We start from the raw sequence: 17,561 nt of genomic DNA on the forward strand, positions 1-17,561 counted from the left end.
ATCATCAGCGAACAACAACTGACTCACTTCCCAAGCTCTCCCATCCACAGCGGACTGCATACTTGCCCCTCTTTCCAAAACTTGCATTCACTTCCCTAACAACCCCATCCATGAACAAATTAAACAACCATGGAGATATCACACACCCCTGCCGCAAACCTGCATTCACTGAGAACCAATCACTTTCCTCTCTTCCTACACGTACACATGCCTTACATCCTCGATAAAAACTTTTCACTGCTTCTTATGAAATTAAGAAACTTGAAATCCATATTTAGCAGTCTATACCGCATTATTTTGTGTGTTGCTAGTGCTGTTACTTGAAAGAGCACCAATATGTATTTGAGGTCATCCATCAGGCAAGCAGTTAACCGTAGCATCACATTGCTTTGTCTGAATCACTTACACACAGCGTCGAGCAACCAAGATGATTCCCGGCATGAGAAACAAATCCTATGAGATGAGATTTATACAACTTGAATCTATTTAGCTTAGAAAAGAGTTAATGGGTGATCCAATGCAATTATTCAAAATGATCAAAGGCTTTGATAATCTTGAACTATCAAATTACCTAAGATAATTTGTCTGATTTTACTAGTAGTGGTGGATGCAAACTTGTAGAAAAACAATATACCTTGAACAAAACGCAGTACTTTTTCGTCAGCAGGATTGTTAACATATGGAACAATTTGCCAAGTAGGGTTGTTGAAAGCAGGACCATAGTTATATTAATAATAACTTGATACATATTTTACCTCAAGTCCACAACTTTCATGAATTGTGTCTCTATAGACAGAATGGTAAGTTGCAGGTTCATTTTGAATGCTCTGTATTCCTTTTAACTTTTACCACACTAATCTGTGAGTTTCTGTTATATTTCATTGTCACAAACAGCCTTTTAGGGTTGCAATGGTCTGTTGCTGTTTGTTTTCCTTTGTATTTTAATTCTTACTTTCATTGACTTCTTTATTAGATATGTTGAATGATTTATTGATTGGCTTTTACTGGACTCCACATGCTTTTGGTTCCTTACACCTCACATGAAAGAAATCACTCTTGGCTAGAATTTATTATCGTCAGTTCTTGAAAGGAACTTCTTGCTGTAGAGCAATCAATCATATCCTTGCTTCTTATTATGGTGCAGTCTTGAAGGAAGTTGCAGGGGCGCAATTATAGGATCCCTTGTGTTTTATATAGTACTTATGATAATTACCACTATATAACGTAGCCTAAGTTTGACTGGGCTTTGCCTGCAAGAGGTTACACCAAAGGTTAAAAGTCTTCTTATGCGAGGCTGCATGATTGAGAATACTTCAACAAAGAACTTGTTACTCCAAAGGAATCCTCATTTCCCTGCTGTTGGAAGTAGTACAACCTTGGGCTGTAGGAGCCTTTAGAAAGAGGTCCAGAGTAACACCAGAACTCTTTCACAGAAATTGGTCTTGAGGTCATCATGAATAAACTAATTAATAATGTATTCCATTATGCTGCAAGTTTCAGTTATATGAAGTCATATGCTTAGGAGGATTATTTATTTGTTTTACAGCTCTGTGACCCCTTTTATGGGGATCCTGTATCTCTGAGGCTGTACTTCATGCAGGATCAGGAAAATAGTGGACTTTTATGAAGTGAGAATGTTTAGAACTTCATTTTCATCCATTGACAATGATACAACCTAACTGAAGGTGACTTCTTGCTTATGATGGAACCACTAGTGGGCAGAGTTTTATGGAAATGGCAACCTTGAATAGACAGTTCAATCATTGGTTCCAATTTTATAGAATGCATCCAGTATTTTCCTTTTGTTATTCTTTCAATGAGATTGACAATTCAGTGTGTCTTACTTGGAAAACTTTAATCCACTGTAGGTTTTGATATTCAATACTTAACTGATTGCTGATAAGTCCATATCATGATTAAGTCCATGGGATAGATATAATATAAGTCCATATCATGATTATATCTATCCCTGGGGATAGGGGAGAAAGAATACTTCCCACGTATTCCCTGCGTGTTGTAGAAGGCGACTAAAAGGGGAGGGAGCGGGTGGCTGGAAATCTTCCCCTCTCGTTTTTTTTTAATTTTCCAAAAGAAGGAACAGAGAAGGGGGTCAGGTGAAGATATTCCCTCTAAGGCCAAGTCCTCTGTTCTTAATGCTACCTCACTAACGCGGGAAATGGCGAATAGTATGAAAAAAAAAAAATCTATCTATATCATGCCCACTCCCTCCAGGAACTCCCATCTAGGGGGTGGCCATGGCAAAAGCGTCTTCACTTATTCCTGTCCTTACATGCCTCCCTCACATACGCCATTCCACATATCTTCCACCATTTCTTTCCCTTCAGTACTTTTTCACATTATTTCCTCATGTCACAGAAGGTCTTCCTCTCAAGCCAGCCCCTTTAATCATATTGTCATACACTCATCTTGTGAACTCCTGTCTTGCACTCTTTTCACATGCCCAAGCCACCTCGAAGTATTACATTTCACCCACTCTCCCTGTCCACAATTCATTATCTCTCATACCAGAACTCTCGTAGATCCCCCCTATTTCAGTGATTTTCAAGTTGCATTCCTTTGACCAAGATAGTTGTTTTTTCTTTCTGCCTAACCCACATGTGGACTACTAGTATTCTGTCCACAAACATACAATCTCTCATTGCCACATAATACTTGACAGTGCTCAACTCGCACAACTCATTCTTTGTAACTAGGTTTCCTGCTATGAGCACTGTGCACTAACCTTGCCTTTTGGCAGAATGGTAGGAGCAATAGATAGTAGTAGTAGGTAGGAACATTAGACTGGAGCATTAGGTAGAAACATTTGGTAGAAGTAGTACTTAGGAACATTAGGTAGTAGTAGTAGGTTGGAACATTAGGCAGGAATCTTAGGTGGACACATTAGGTGGAAGTGGTCGGTAGGAATATGAGGAAGGAGCCTCTGAAAATACTTCACCAGAGTTACCCTCTGCCAGTGGCCTGTTAAGGGTGAGGCACTTAAGGCTAAGAAGTAGCAGTGAAGGTCACCAGTTATGGAGACTCTTTTGCCATGGCAATCCCCTTTAGGGAGTTCCTAAAAGGAATGAGCATCAGAGATTTAGATGGATAGATAGATGATAGGATAGTAGATATTGGGTGTTTAGGTCAGAGGTGTATATCAGTCTTGGCAATTAGTTTGGTGAAAAGAGAAGAGTTAGGAAAAATCATGCATCAAATAAAATGTGGCATGGCAAGGGGAACGAAAGTGAGTGTTCGAATTACAGAGGTATGAATTTGTTCAGTGTATCTGGTAAGTTGCCTGGAAGAGTGGTGATTGAGAGGATGGTGGTATGTTTCAAGCATCAGAATGGTGGACAGTGTTTTTTCAGGAATGATTGAGGGTGTGTGGATCAGGTGTTTGCTTTGAAGAATTATTTATTTTTTTTTTTTTATTATACTTTGTCGCTGTCTCCCGCGTTTGCGAGGTAGCTTTGAAGAATGAATGTCTGAAATATTTGGAGAAACAGGTGGATTTGTATATGGATCTGGGGGAAGTATATGAGAGGGTTAACAGAGATTCTTTGTGGTAGATGCTACAAATATTGTGTGGGAGAAAAGTTATCAGAAGCAAAGTGTTTTTATCAAGAGAGTAAAGCATGTGTGAACAGGATGAATGTAGGTGTGTGGCAGGTGTTTATAACATCACCATGGCTGTTTAATCTGAGGAAAGTGAATGTAGAGGTTATGAAAAGAGGAGCAGGTATGCAGTAAGCTGGGGTTGAGAGTGAGGGTGGCCAGGAGGTGAGTCAGTTGGTGTATGCTGGTGATACATACCTGGTGGCAGATTTGAGTGAAAAGCAACAGAAGCTGGTGTCTGAGTTTGGGAGAGTATGTGGAAGGATGAAGTTGAAAATAAAAGTGCATAAAAACAAGAATATGAGGTTCAGCAATGGAAAAAGACAGGTTATTTGGAGTGTGAGTTTGATTGGAGAGAACTTGGAGGAAGTGGAGAGATTTAGATACCTGGCAGTGGATATGGCAGCGAATGAAACCATGGTAGCTAAAGTGAACCATTGGGTTGGTGAAGAAGCAAACGTCTTGGGGGCATTGAGGACTGTGTGGAAGGAGATCACTTTCTTAGGTGCAGAGATGGGTATGTTTGATGGTATAGTGATCCCATTGATGCTCTATGGATGTAAGGCATGGGGTTTAGAGAAATTGTAAAGGATAGGTTGAATTGGAATTAAATGTTTTGGAGATAGTATGTGGTTTGAGGAGGGTTGATCAAAGAAAGGGAATTGTGGCAGTAAGAGGGAGTATGTATGACAGAGCTGAAGAGGATGTGCTAAAATGGTTTGGACATATAGAGAGGAGTGAGCAAAGGATGGCTAAGAGAGTGTGCGTCAGAAGTGAAAAGAACAATGAAAATTGGGAAACCAAACATGAGGTAGATAGATGGATTGAAAGATACTTTGAAGGCTTGAGGCTTGAACATGTAGGAGAGTGTAAAGCATGCAAGGTATGGAGTGAATTGGAGCACTGTAGTTTACAGGGGATGATATGTTGTCTTTTGGTTGAACTAGGGCTTATGAAGCAGTCATGGAAACCATGGAATGGTTTAAGTATAGATAGGGGGCTTTGGTTTTGGTGCATTATGCATGACAGCTTGAGAGTGAATGAGGCTATCTCTTCGTCTGTTCCTGGCATTACCTCACCAGCAACTAACAAGTATGAATATGTACATTTGTATATATGTATATGCTTGTGTATGTATATGTTGAAATGTATAGGTATGTATATGTGCGTGTGTGAGCATTTATGTATATACATGTGTATGTGGGTGGGTTGGGCCATTTTTTCATCTGTTTCCTAGCACTACCTTGCTAACGCAGGAGACAGCAACAAAGTATGATATATATATTATATACTTTTTGATAGTGACCAGCTTGACATAGGCAGAAACATACCCCAATCAAAGGCCATCTTGAATGAAGGGAAAGAAGGTAAGAAAAAAAATGTAGAAATTAACAGGGCTCTGCAGGTGTTTGGATGTCTGACTCTTGAAGGCAGAAATGGTATAGGAAGAGAGAAAGATAAAAGGAAGAAGAGAATTTCATAGTTTACTGTTCAAGGAAGGAAGCTGATACTGTAATGGTCAAATCTCTATAACTGTTTATATGAACTATCCCTGGGGATAAAGGAGAAAGAATACTTCCCGCATATTCCTTGCATTTCGTTGAAGGTGACTAAAAGGGGAGGGAGTGGGGGGCTGGAAATCCTCCCCTTCCGTTTTTTACTTTTCCAAAAAAAAAAAAAAGGGAACAGAGAAGGGTGCCATGTGAGGATATTCCCTCTAAGGCTCAGTCGTCTGTTCGTAACGCTACCTTGCAAATGTGGGAAGCTGCGAATATGTATGAAAAAATTAACTAGGCAGTTTTCAGCATGCAGTTGCAATGTTTAGTTAAATGCTTGTACTTGAAGAACACTTCCTTTAACAGATTTTAGTTGCTTTTTTCAGACTTGTAGCTGATGTCGTAAATCGTCTGATTGAAAAGAAGAGACTGCTACTCCTGAATGAGACAGTGACTACATTCTGTGATATTCCTGAATCTTGTCTCATTGATGTCCTCGACTTTTACATGCACTGCAAAGATATGGAATTTGAAGGCCTTTGCGAGTACCCTCACCTGCAAATGGAGTTTGAACCCATGGAAGAAGATGCAGATAGTAAGTGTTGATGTGTTGATTTCATTTGATTACTAATAAATTATTAGACCATAGATCCTTTGTTAGCTAGTACCAGGAAAAGACAAAGAAAGACTGCACATGCTCACATCCTTCATGTAACAACTAAGTAGAATCATTGTAGACCAAATAGGTAAAAGAGAGTGACTTATGAAAAGTAAGTGGTTTACTTATGTTGTTTTAAGAAGGAAAATTAATGTTGATTGTTTCTAATTACAGAAATCGTATGTCCATTCAGCGCTGCCAAGGCACACTTTATAAACAGAGTTTTAAAAGAACCCTTCACGAATGCCCAGTTACTGATATATCTACCAAGAATTTCTTTTGATCACTCACTTATCCTTATTCAGTATCTCAATTACTTGATAGTAACTGGTGAGGTAAGTTTATTAAATCAAAATTCTTCATGTAAATCCTTCCCTGAATTTAAAGAAGTGAGCATGATTGTTCTGAATTCCTGTGTTATTTTGTTATGATACAAAGAATACTTCCCAAGTATTCCCCCATGTCGTATAAGGCGACTAAAGGGGGTGGGAGTGGGGTGCTGGAAAACCCCCCGCCCCCCCTTCCTTGTATTTGAATTTCTTAAAGGGGAAACAGAACAAGGAGTCATGTAGGGAATGCTTATCCTCCTCAAAGGCTCAGATTGGAGTGCCTAAATGTGTGTGGAAGTAACCAAGATTGAGAAAAAAGGAGAGATAGGTAGTATGTTTAAGGAAAGGAACCTGGATGTTTTGGCTCTGAGTGAAACAAAACTCAAGGGTTTGGGAATGTCTTGGGAGTAAAGTCATGGGTTAGTGAGAGGACAAGAGCAAAGGAAGGAGTAGCGCTACTCCTGAAGCATTTGTGGGAATATATGATAGAGTATAAGAAAGTAAACTCTAAATTGATATGGATAAAACTAAAAGTGGAAGGAGAGAGACGGGTGAATATTGGTGCCTGTGCACCTGGTCATGAGAAGAAAGATCATGAGAGGCAAGTGTTTTAGGAGCAACTGAGTGAGTGTGTATGCAGCTTTGATGCATGAGACCGGGTGATAGTAATGGGTGATTTGAATGCAAAGGTGAGTAATGTGACAGTTGAGGATATAATTGGTGTACATGTGGTGTTCAGTGTTGTAAATGGAAATGGTGAAGTGCTTGTTGATTTGTGTGCTGAAAAAGGAATGGTGAATGGGAATACCTGGTTTAAAAAGAGAGATATAAGTATATGTATGTGAGAAGGAGAGATGGCCAGAGGGCCTAATTGCATTAAGTGTTAATTGATTGGCGTGTGGAAGAGAAACTTTTGGATGTTAATGTGCTGAGAGGGGCAGCTGGAGGGATGTCTGATCACTATCTTATGGAGGCAAAGGTGAAGATTTGTAGAAGTTTTTAGAAAAGAAGAGAGAATGTTGGGGAGAAGAAAGTGGTGAGAGTAAGTGAGCTTGGAAATCAGACATGTGTGAGGAAGTACCAGGAGAGATTGAGTGCAGAATGGCAAAAGGTGAGAGCCAATGACGAAAGGGGAGTGGGGGAGGAATGGGATGTATTTAGGGAAGCGGTGATGGCTTGCACAAAAGATGCATGTGGTATGAGAAAGGTAGGAGGTGGGCAGATTAGAAAGGTTAGTGAATGGTGGGACGAAGAAATAAGATTGTTAGTGAAAGAGAAGAGAGAGGCATTTGGGTGATTTTTGCAGAGCAGTGCAAATGACTGGGAGATGTATTAAAGAAAGCAGCAGGAGGTTAAGAGAAAGATGCAAGAGGTGAAAAAGAGGGCAAATGAGAGTTAGGGTGAGAGAGTATTATTAAATTTTAGAGAGAATAAAAAGATGTTTTTGAAAGAGGTAAATGAAATATGTAAGACAAGAGAACAAATAGGAACATCAGTGAAAGGAGCGAATGGGGAGATAATAACAAGTAGTGATGAATTGAGCAGATGGAGTGAATATGGTGTTTTGGTCGGGGTGGTGTGTGAAGTGAGAGGGTCAGGGAGAATGGTTTGGTGAACAGAGAAGAGTAGTGAAAGCTTTGCGGAAGATGAAAGCTGGCAAGGCAGCGGGTTCGGATGGGATTGCAGTGGAGTTTATGAAAAAAGGGGGGTGACTGTTTTGTTGATTGGTTGGTAAGGATATTCACTGTATGTATGGATCATGGTGAAGTGCCTGAGGATTGGTGGAATGCATGCATGGTGCCATTGTATAGAGGGAAAGGAGATAAAGGTGAGTGTTCAAATTACAGAGGTATAAGTTTGTTGAGTTTTCCTGGGAAATTATATGGGACGGTATTGATTGAGAGGGTGAAGGCATGTACAGAGCATGAGATTGGGGAGGAGCTGTGTGGTTTCAGAAGTGGTTGAGGATGTGTGGATCAGGTGTTTGCTCTGAAGAGTATATGTGAGAAATACTTAGAAAAACAGATTGATTTGTATGTATCATTTATGGATCTGGAGAAGGCACATGATAGGGTGGGTAGAGATGCTTTGTGGAAAGTTTCAAGAGTATATGGTGTGGGATGTAAGTTGCTAGAAGCAGTGAAAAGTTTTTACCGAGGACGTAAGGCATGTGTACGAGTAGGAATTTCGGTTTGCAGCAGGGGTGCGTGATGTCACCATGGTTGTTTAATTTGTTTATGGATAGGGTTGTTAGGGAGGTGAATGCAAGAGTTTTGGAGAGAGGGGCAAGTATGCAGTCTGTTGTGGATGAGAAGGCTTGGGAAGCGAGTCAGGTGTTGTTCACTGATGATACAGTGCTGGCAGTTTTGGTGACTGAGTTTGGTAAAGTGTGTGAAAGAAGAAAATAGAGAGTAAATGTGATTAAGAGCAAGGTTATTAGGTTTAGTAGGGTTGAGGGACAAGTAAATTGGGAGGTAAGTTTGAATGGAGAAAAACTGTAGGAAGTGAAGTGTTTTATATATCTGGGAGTGGACTTAGTAGTGGATGGAACCATGGAAGCAGAAGTGAGTCACAGGGTGAGAGAGGGAGCAAACTTTCTGTTAGCGTTGAAGAATATGTGGAAGGCGAGAATGTGAGCTATAGATAGGGTTGTAGGGTTGTGCAGAGGAGGGTGGATGTGTTGGAAATGAGATGTTTGAGGACAGTATGTGGTGTATGGTGGTTTGATTGAGTAAGTAATGAAAGGGTAAGAGAGATGCGTGGAAATAAAAAGAGTGTGGTTGAGAGAGCAGGAGAGGGTGTGTTGAAATGGTTTGGAAACATGGAGAGAATGTGTGAGGAAAGATTGGCAAAGAGGATGTATGTGTCAGAGGTGGAGGGAAGAAGGAGAAACGGGAGACCAAATTGGAGGTGGAAAGATAGAGTGAAAAAGAGTTTGAGTGATCGGGGCCTAAACATACAGTGGGGTGAAAGGTGTGCAAGGAATAGAGTGAATAGGAACGATGTGGTATACCGGGATGGACGTGCTGTCGATGGATTGACCTAAGTCATGTAAAGCATCTGGGGTAAACCATGGAAAGGTCTGTGGGGCCTGGATTTGGAAAGGGAGCTGTGGTTTCGGTGCATTACGCACGACAGCTAGAGACTGAGTGTGAACGAATGTGGCCTTTTTGTTTGTTCCTGGTACTGCCTCGATGGAGAGGGGGATGGGTGGGAATGCTATTTTGTTTGTGATGTAAGTATGGATATGCACATGTTTGTATATGTATATGTCTGTGTATGTATATGTATATATACATTGAAATACATATGTATGTACATGTGGGTGTGTGGACGTTTATGTATATACATTTGTGTGTTGGTGGGTTGGGCTATTCCTCGATTGTTTCCTTGTGTTGGTGGGTTGGGCTATTCCTCGATTGTTTCCTTGTGTTGGTGGGTTGGGCTATTCCTCGATTGTTTCCTTGTGTTACCTCGCTAATAAATAAATAACAGTACAGTGTATGTGTATTTTTATAATGTTGGTATTTATGTATGTTTTTTAATTGTGTGTTCATTCTTTTTATGCCAGACTGCTTTTTCTGCTTTAGTGAGGATGCATCAGAAACAAATGAATAATGGTCCGATTTACAAGCATCTACTTTTTAGCTGTCATGTATTATGCACTGAAACCAAAGCCAGTTATCCACAGCAATTCCCTATAGACTATTCCATGGTTTACCTGGACCACTTCCTGTGCCTCTTCCATTACCCCAGCTAACTAAAAGAATATCCTGTCCTCTACCTTTAGAGAAGTCCCTTCGGTGGTAGGCTGTTGACAGCAGCCGCCTAGGTTGGTACTGTCGTCCTGACTGAGAAGCATTAAAGTTGTACCAGGAACTATCTCACACCTTTCATGTTAGGAATACTGTTTGTACTTTCTGTTTAATCAGAATGAGACTACTGGGCTAGTCCTGCCATCTTTTCCATACAAGCACCATACAGCTATTCAAACCTCACTTGTTTTCCATATAAGTTCTCTTGCTATCCTGGATGAACATTTGCCTTCAAATATAATCACAATACAGTCTAACAAGCCTGTAACCCTAGTCCCTGGCATCATGGAGTGTCAAGAATATCTGGGTTCCTGCCTGACTCTACTGCCTGTGAGAAGGAGGGCTCAGACAGTAGTAGTACCTGCCCATCCCACAATCTTTCCAGCTCGATAGACCTGCCTCTTTTTTTTATTCACTACAGACATTTGTGGTTGCTCTAGTAAACCACTCTTCTGTTGAACACCATCTGTCTAGTACCTCTTTGAATATTGTAATTTCCTCTGAGACCCAGTTGTCCAATAAGGTTCTCACTAGCGCATTTCTCATATCCGACTATAATCTTCACCCAAGTTTCCAGGTTAAAAGTAGTGTCTGTACCTATTTCAGTGTCAAAACACATATTGCACACCTTATGGACCTTGAGGCCCCAAGCATTGATGTTATCCGGCTCAAGGTCTATCTCCCATCTACTAAGGTCTTCCTGTGTTTCATGTAGTGCTATCCTAATTGTACTGATTTTATATCTGTCTTCCACTATCTAAACTCCTGCTGTGAGGCCATGACATCCTCTCTCCCGCAAGGCAAGATCCTTTACCCAGGAGATTTCAACATTCACCTTAGGGAATCATTGAATTTCTCCCATGCAGATGGGAGGGGGATTGCAGCCCTCATATGTTCTATTCTCAGTGATCTAGACCAAATTATCACCATCCCCACCCATATGTCTTGACTGCTGTAACCACTCTCATAATATTCTGGATCTATTCTTCACCTCTTTATTCTTCACGCTGTAGCAGCACAACCTCCACAATTGGTTCATCTTACCCTAGTCTTGTAAGTGTTTCTATTTTGATGGAATCTTCCTTTCCAGCAGCCCCTTCTCAACATAAGTATTAGCACCTTCACAAAGCTGACTGGAATAGCTTGCAAAAATGATTTTTTTGACTGTAAATTACTGTCTCTTCTGTGGTGACACCTTTTGTCTCTGCCAAACACGGACCAGAGATTATTGTTGCCAGAATGGAAGCATTTGTCCCCTTTTCCTCCAAGACTTCTTCCAACCTTTGATTCAACTGTTCCTCTTCTAAGGCCGTTCAGGCAAGGGATCTGACTATTGGGTTTGGAAAAGCTCTCCTTCCTCTGACACTCTTTCAGCATTTACCAGTGCCCATGATCACTGCGAGTACGTTATCTGTGAGGCAAAGCAGTCGTTTCTTCAGAGCAAATGTGGTGGCATCTCTTCATGCACTAATAGATTTTTCTGGTCTTTATATAAGGCACATGAGGTATTCCAGGAATATGTAGGGAGATGTGCAGTAATTTGGAAGGATTTTTATCACAAACAAATGTGATTGCTTGTGGTTTTCATCAGTAATATGCATTATCTTGAAGACTTGACACAAATGTGATTGCTTGTGGTTTTCATCAGTAATATGCATTATCTTGTAAACCTGACACAGATGAAAGAATTATTACATAACATGATGCCTCAGACCTCATACAGGCATTCTTGCCCACTGCATATATACTGACCATTATATCAAAAAAAATTAGTCTGTAGTTTCTGGAAACAATGCATGGGATGCCACTGCAAACAATAAAATGGCTGCTTTTGTATATGTATAACCCAGCTGCAGTGAACAGAGAAAAATTACTGAGGCATACACTACTCAGCCACAGTGAACAGAAAAACATTTACTAGAATGTATATGCCCATCCATAGTAAAAGGGTGAAGAGAAGATTAGACATGGTTAGATATGATGTTAGATAAATCCAAGATAGATGACTGCACTATTCATTGCATGTTATGAGATGAGCAGCATTTGTGGTGGAAGGATCACATTTTAAGTACTCATCAGTACTCTGACAGATAGAGAAAAGTTTAAGTATTTGACACATTTAGATGAGGGACTAGCATGTTTGTATGGAATAAATCTGGTATAAAAATGTGAAAAATAGTCTTTAGATTCACTTTGCCCATATTTGTTAGTGTCTCAGACAGATGCCTGTATAGAAAGATTGAGACAAACCAGTCTGATGCATATGAGGGAAAATATAACCATTTTCTTGTGTATTGTAGCTGTCATCACTTTATATGACACTGAAGATAGGTGTTTATTACACCTCCATTCTTTGTTATGTCAGATCAGACAATGAAAGCAATATATTTACCTTAAAAAGATATACTGTAGCAAAATTTACATTACTGGCATTTCTGCTGATTGTTATTCTTTTTTCTTCTTGAATTATTAAAATGTTTCAAACTGACCCACAGGCAGAGGTTTGCCCAGCAGAGGAAGTGACAGTACCCACATTGTATCAGGTCAGCACTTGGCTCAGCCTTTTGCTGGACACCAATTACCACCAATTGGTTATGACGTCCCAGGTCAACATCCACCGCTTGCTTCTATCCTGCTTTACTCAGGTGACAAACGTGGTAAGTGTAAGGTCATTTATAGTATTCGTGAATTTTAACCTTGATTTGAAAGTCATTGTGGTAAATTCAAGTCGTCCGTGATATGGACCACCATGGTGTAGCGGTTAGTTCCTGACTGTGATGCATTCATGGGCCACCCAGGGTTCGGTGCATAGGTTCTAATCATGGTTGCAACAATCAGTCCACAGTCAACACAGCTATTCATCCACCTTTATTTGTTGTTCGATGAAATGGGTACCTGGCTTAGGGTAGGATATATGTATATTTTTTTTTTTTTTTTTTTTTTTTTTCCCCCGGTCTCCCGTATATTTTATTGTACTTGATCACCATTTCCTGCATCAGCGAGGTAGCACCAGGAAACAGACGAAGAACAGTCCATCCACTCGTATACACATATATGTACATCTACGCCCATACATGTACATATACATACATATACATATCAACATATACACATACATATACATATATACACACACATACATATTCATACTTGCTTGCCTTCATTCATTCCTGGTGCCACCCCACCCCATAGGAAACAGCATTGCTACCCCTGCTTCAGTGAGGTAGTGCCAGGAAAACAGACAAAAATGGCCACATTCGCTCACACTCAATCTCTGACTGTCATGTGTAAAACCACAGCTCCCTCTCCATATCCAGGCCCCACAGACCCTTCCATGGTTTTCCCCAGGCGTTTCACATACCCTGGTTCAGTCCATTGACAGCCAGTCGACCCTGGTATACCACATCATTCCAATTCACTTTATCCCTTGCATGCCCTTCACCCTCCTGTATGTTCAGGCCCTGATTTCTCGAAATCTTTTTTACTCCATCCTTCCACCTTCAATTTGGTCTCCTGCTTCTTGTTCCCTCCACCTCTGACATATATACCCTCTTTGTCAAGCTTTCCTCACTCATTCTCTCCATATGTCCAAATTGTTTCAGCCCACCCTCCTCTGCTCTCTCAATCACACACTATTTGTTCTTCTCATCTCTTACCCTTTCATTACTTACTCGATCAAACCACATATTGTCCTTAAACATTTCATTTCCAACATATCCACCCTCCATACAACCCTATCTATAGTCCATGCATCACAACCATGTAATGTTATTGGAACTACTATTCCTTCAAACATACCCATTTTTGCTCTCCGAGATGATATTCTCTTCTTCCGTACCGTTATTTCCAACATATCCACCCTCCTCCATACAACCCTATCTATAGTCCATGCATCACAACCATGTAATGTTATTGGAACTACTATTCCTTCAAACATACCCATTTTTGCTCTCCAAGATGACGTTCTCTTCTTCCATACATTCTTTACATTCTTCATCACTCCCAAGACCTTGGCCCCCCTCCCCCACCCTGACTCACTTCCACTTGCTGATGTGTTGCTACAAACACTGTGTATGTACATTGTTACATATTACCTCCACCTCTTACTGTAAAGGATGTATAATCAGACCATAGGCCCATTAAAACAATACTGGAATAATGGCTTCTGTTAACTGAGAGATTTGGGCTAGACACAGATTCCCTTACCATCTGGCTAATATGTGACAGCTGATGGCCGTAATTATATACACACTTTTTTGTAGTGGTAAAAAGTTATCCACACACGCACATATACATACCTACACAGCTTTCCATGGTTTACCCCAGACGCTTCACATGTCTTGATTCAATCCACTGACAGCACGTCAACCCCGGTATACCACATTGCTCCAATTCACTCTATTCCTTGCCCTCCTTTCACCCTCCTGCAAGTTCAGGCCCCGATCACACAAAATCTTTTTCACTCCATCTTTCCACCTCCAATTTGGTCTCCCTCTTCTCCTCGTTCCCTCCACCTCCGACACATATATCCTCTTGGTCAACCTTTCCTCACTCATTCTCTCCATGTGCCCAAACCATTTCAAAACACCCTCTTCTGCTCTCTCAACCACGCTCTTTTTATTTCCACACATCTCTCTCACCCTTACGTTACTTACTCGATCAAACCACCTCACACCACACATTGTCCTCAGACATCTCATTTCCAGCACATCCATCCTCCTGCGCACAACTCTATCCATAGCCCACGCCTCGCAACCATACAACATTGTTGGAACCACTATTCCTTCAAACATACCCATTTTTGCGAAAATATATTTACAATAGCAAAATTGAACATGGGCTCTCTCTGAACATGAATAATACAATTTACTCTTAATGCGTTGAGCTCTCTCCATCTTACTTCACAAATCTTTGGTAAATATACTTGCTTCAGTTTTATGACACAAGTATATGAAATAACTGAGATGTGTACAGATTGACATTATAGTTGTACCCAACAGCGTTGTATTACATCTTTCCTGTAGGCCATTTCTAGAGAAAGAGGGTTCTGGGCCTCTTTACAGCTTGTAAACAAATGCCATTACTTTTTCTTTTCTTGAATACAAATGCTTCCTATTACTTCCTTGTCTCTTACATATTTTTTGCTCCTATATAATATATAATAATAGTAGAAATATTCACCATTGATATATTTACAATCTAATGACAAAATTTCATATTGTAACATTTGATGATAAGATTCTTCAAAAGAATCTAATGTACTCTGGATAATGTAACTTAGAAAACCGAACGAATCGTTCCTATCGTTCCTTAAAGAAAACTGAATAAGATATAATGGATATCTAAAACAATTTTTGGTAAAGATGGGAGATAACTGTAACAACATGTGCGTTGGGAGAATGGTTGGTTTGACCCTTTGAGGTTTATGGTGGTGGAGTGATTGGGCGTAAGCTAGAGTGGTAAGTTTTTGAAGAGTTTGGATCCTGAAGATAGCAGTGATACAGGGTGATAGAAGGAGAGGGAATTGGGTAGCTTTAAGGTTTTATAAGGGCTTTATGGTGGCATATTTCCAGGAGTTTGGGATTTTGTAGTGTAACCAAGGGTGGTTTAAGAAATCGTGAATGCTTGGATTGCAGTTGATCCAAAGTGTTTATTGAAGTTTCACATACTCTCAGAGTCTCTTAGAAGTGAATTTTTTAAGGTTTTGATGACTTTGTGATGTAGCAGCAGGAATAGATAAGACAACTTGATTTGCTCACATTCACTCTAGTTGTCTTGTATAATGCACTTAAACCAGAGCCTACCATCCACAGCTAACCCCCACAGACCAGTTCTGCTGTTTCATCTAACTGCTTCAAATGCCTTGGTTCAGTCCACTTACTGCACATTAGCCTTCCTCCCTGTATATCAGATCTCTAAAGTTTGCTGTATTGCATGCGTGCCTCTGACTTACCCTCCTAAATATTAAGGCCCTTCAAGCTTCAAGCTTCTTTCACTCCATCAAATTCCTTCTTTTTCTCCCCATAGATCATCACTTTACTCATCCCTTCAACATGTCTAAACCATTTCAGCACATTTAAGTCAGCTTTTTCGATCATTATATACACAGTGTACTGTCTACATCTTATTCATTCCATCATCCAAATGCATGCCATACTCTCATTTGAAAATTATTAATCAAAGGACTTTGATTTAATGCCTTCATTTGGATACTCTTTCAGTGGTTGTATGTTTGTTTCTTACAAAAATAAGAGTACATGGATGAAAGAACATTTGGTTGGAAGAGAGAATATGCAGAAATGTGCAGAGCTTATAGTTTGCATGAAGTCATTTGTGAGCCATCCCATAAGGAGTGAAGGATATTTTGATTGCTTGGTACATATTAGATATGGAAATATGATGTCAGGATCTCTTAAAACAAAAAGCACTTATGAAGGAAATTTATAGCCAGATTAGAACGCTTAAGATATGAAGACAGTGGAAAGTGAACCGTCATTAATTAGGCAGTTGCAAGATTATCTTTTATACTTCCCTCCACAAAGTTTGGGATTCTATCTTGAAATTCCATGTAATTTTAAGTATTCTTAGCATTAGTCACGTAGTTTTCGAGTGTGAAATATTTGTATTCCTTACATGCTGCAGATACAGGTTTCATGATTCTTATCCAACTGTGAGTTTAAACACTGATGGTTCGTAATGTTGCATGTTCTTAATCTAAGTGATAATTTTTTCCAGGAAACATTGGTTGTTATGTTCATTTCTAAGGTTTTTGCAGGACTTTGTAGGTCTTTAGCTTAGGTTCAGTGATTTCCATCTCAACAGCTCAAGTTCCTGGAAGGAGTAGTGGACATGGAGCCTCTTGTAGACCGGATTGTGAAAGCCAAGAGTCTGTCAAAGCACACACATACTTCAGCTGTGTACTCACTTGAACATCTTTCTGTTGTCTAATCCATTGATTTTTTAGTTGATAGCATTAACATTAGGACTTGTGATTTTTTTTTTTGTGTGGAGAAAGAATTCAAAGCCAACATAAACTGTGAGGTACCTTCATGTTTTGTATATGCTTATGAGAGTTCGGCTCAAGATATTTTTTATAAAAATTTGTTAGGTGATGTATGTAAAGTAATAATGCAGAAGAAATAATTACACGAAGACTTGTTAAAGAGCAAATAAAGATTACATTCTCTTGGAAGTGGTCTTAGTACCCATCCTAAGAAGGATTAGTGCTTTCTATTTTCTTGTGTGATTGCACTGAAATGTACATGATAGATCATGAAAAGAATTCTTTCCACCATTTGTATGCCAATTTGCACATTGAGATGTAGTTTTTTCTTTGCATTTCTTCAGTGTCAAACATAGAATCCTTACGCACAAGTAGTTTACTCACATGTTGTCAGCAACTCTCCACACTTTTCAAGATACAAAACATAGAATCCTTATGTATAAGTAGTTTACATACATGTTGTCAGCCACTCTCCACACTTTTCAAGTTATATCAGCACCCTATTGTGCTGTTTTTATTTTGAAATTGCTCTAAATGCAGTTTCATTGTTCATAGTCATCTCTCTTAATTTTACATCATCTAAGCACATCCATATTAACGATTTATCTTTGCAGCTGTCAAATGGACTGATTTTTTTTTTTTTTT

The 17,561-nt window shown here is 39.8% G+C and overlaps 1 protein-coding gene across 1 annotated transcript in view; it reads left to right on the plus strand.

The window, feature by feature from the left end:
- Positions 1 to 17,101, plus strand: part of LOC139750195 (nucleolar protein 11) — a 47,822-nt gene extending 30,721 nt beyond the window's left edge. Inside the window, exons 8-11 of the mRNA XM_071664620.1 lie at positions 5,498 to 5,706; positions 5,944 to 6,104; positions 12,409 to 12,570; positions 16,736 to 17,101. Of these exons, the coding sequence (XP_071520721.1) occupies positions 5,498 to 5,706; positions 5,944 to 6,104; positions 12,409 to 12,570; positions 16,736 to 16,861 (658 nt within the window). The 3' untranslated portion in view covers positions 16,862 to 17,101. The remainder of the gene's footprint in view (positions 1 to 5,497; positions 5,707 to 5,943; positions 6,105 to 12,408; positions 12,571 to 16,735) is intronic.
- Positions 17,102 to 17,561: the final 460 nt, after the last annotated feature.

The sequence above is a fragment of the Panulirus ornatus genome, chromosome 9 (assembly GCF_036320965.1).
Source record: "Panulirus ornatus isolate Po-2019 chromosome 9, ASM3632096v1, whole genome shotgun sequence".
In the NCBI taxonomy this organism is placed as follows: Eukaryota; Metazoa; Arthropoda; class Malacostraca; order Decapoda; family Palinuridae; genus Panulirus; species Panulirus ornatus.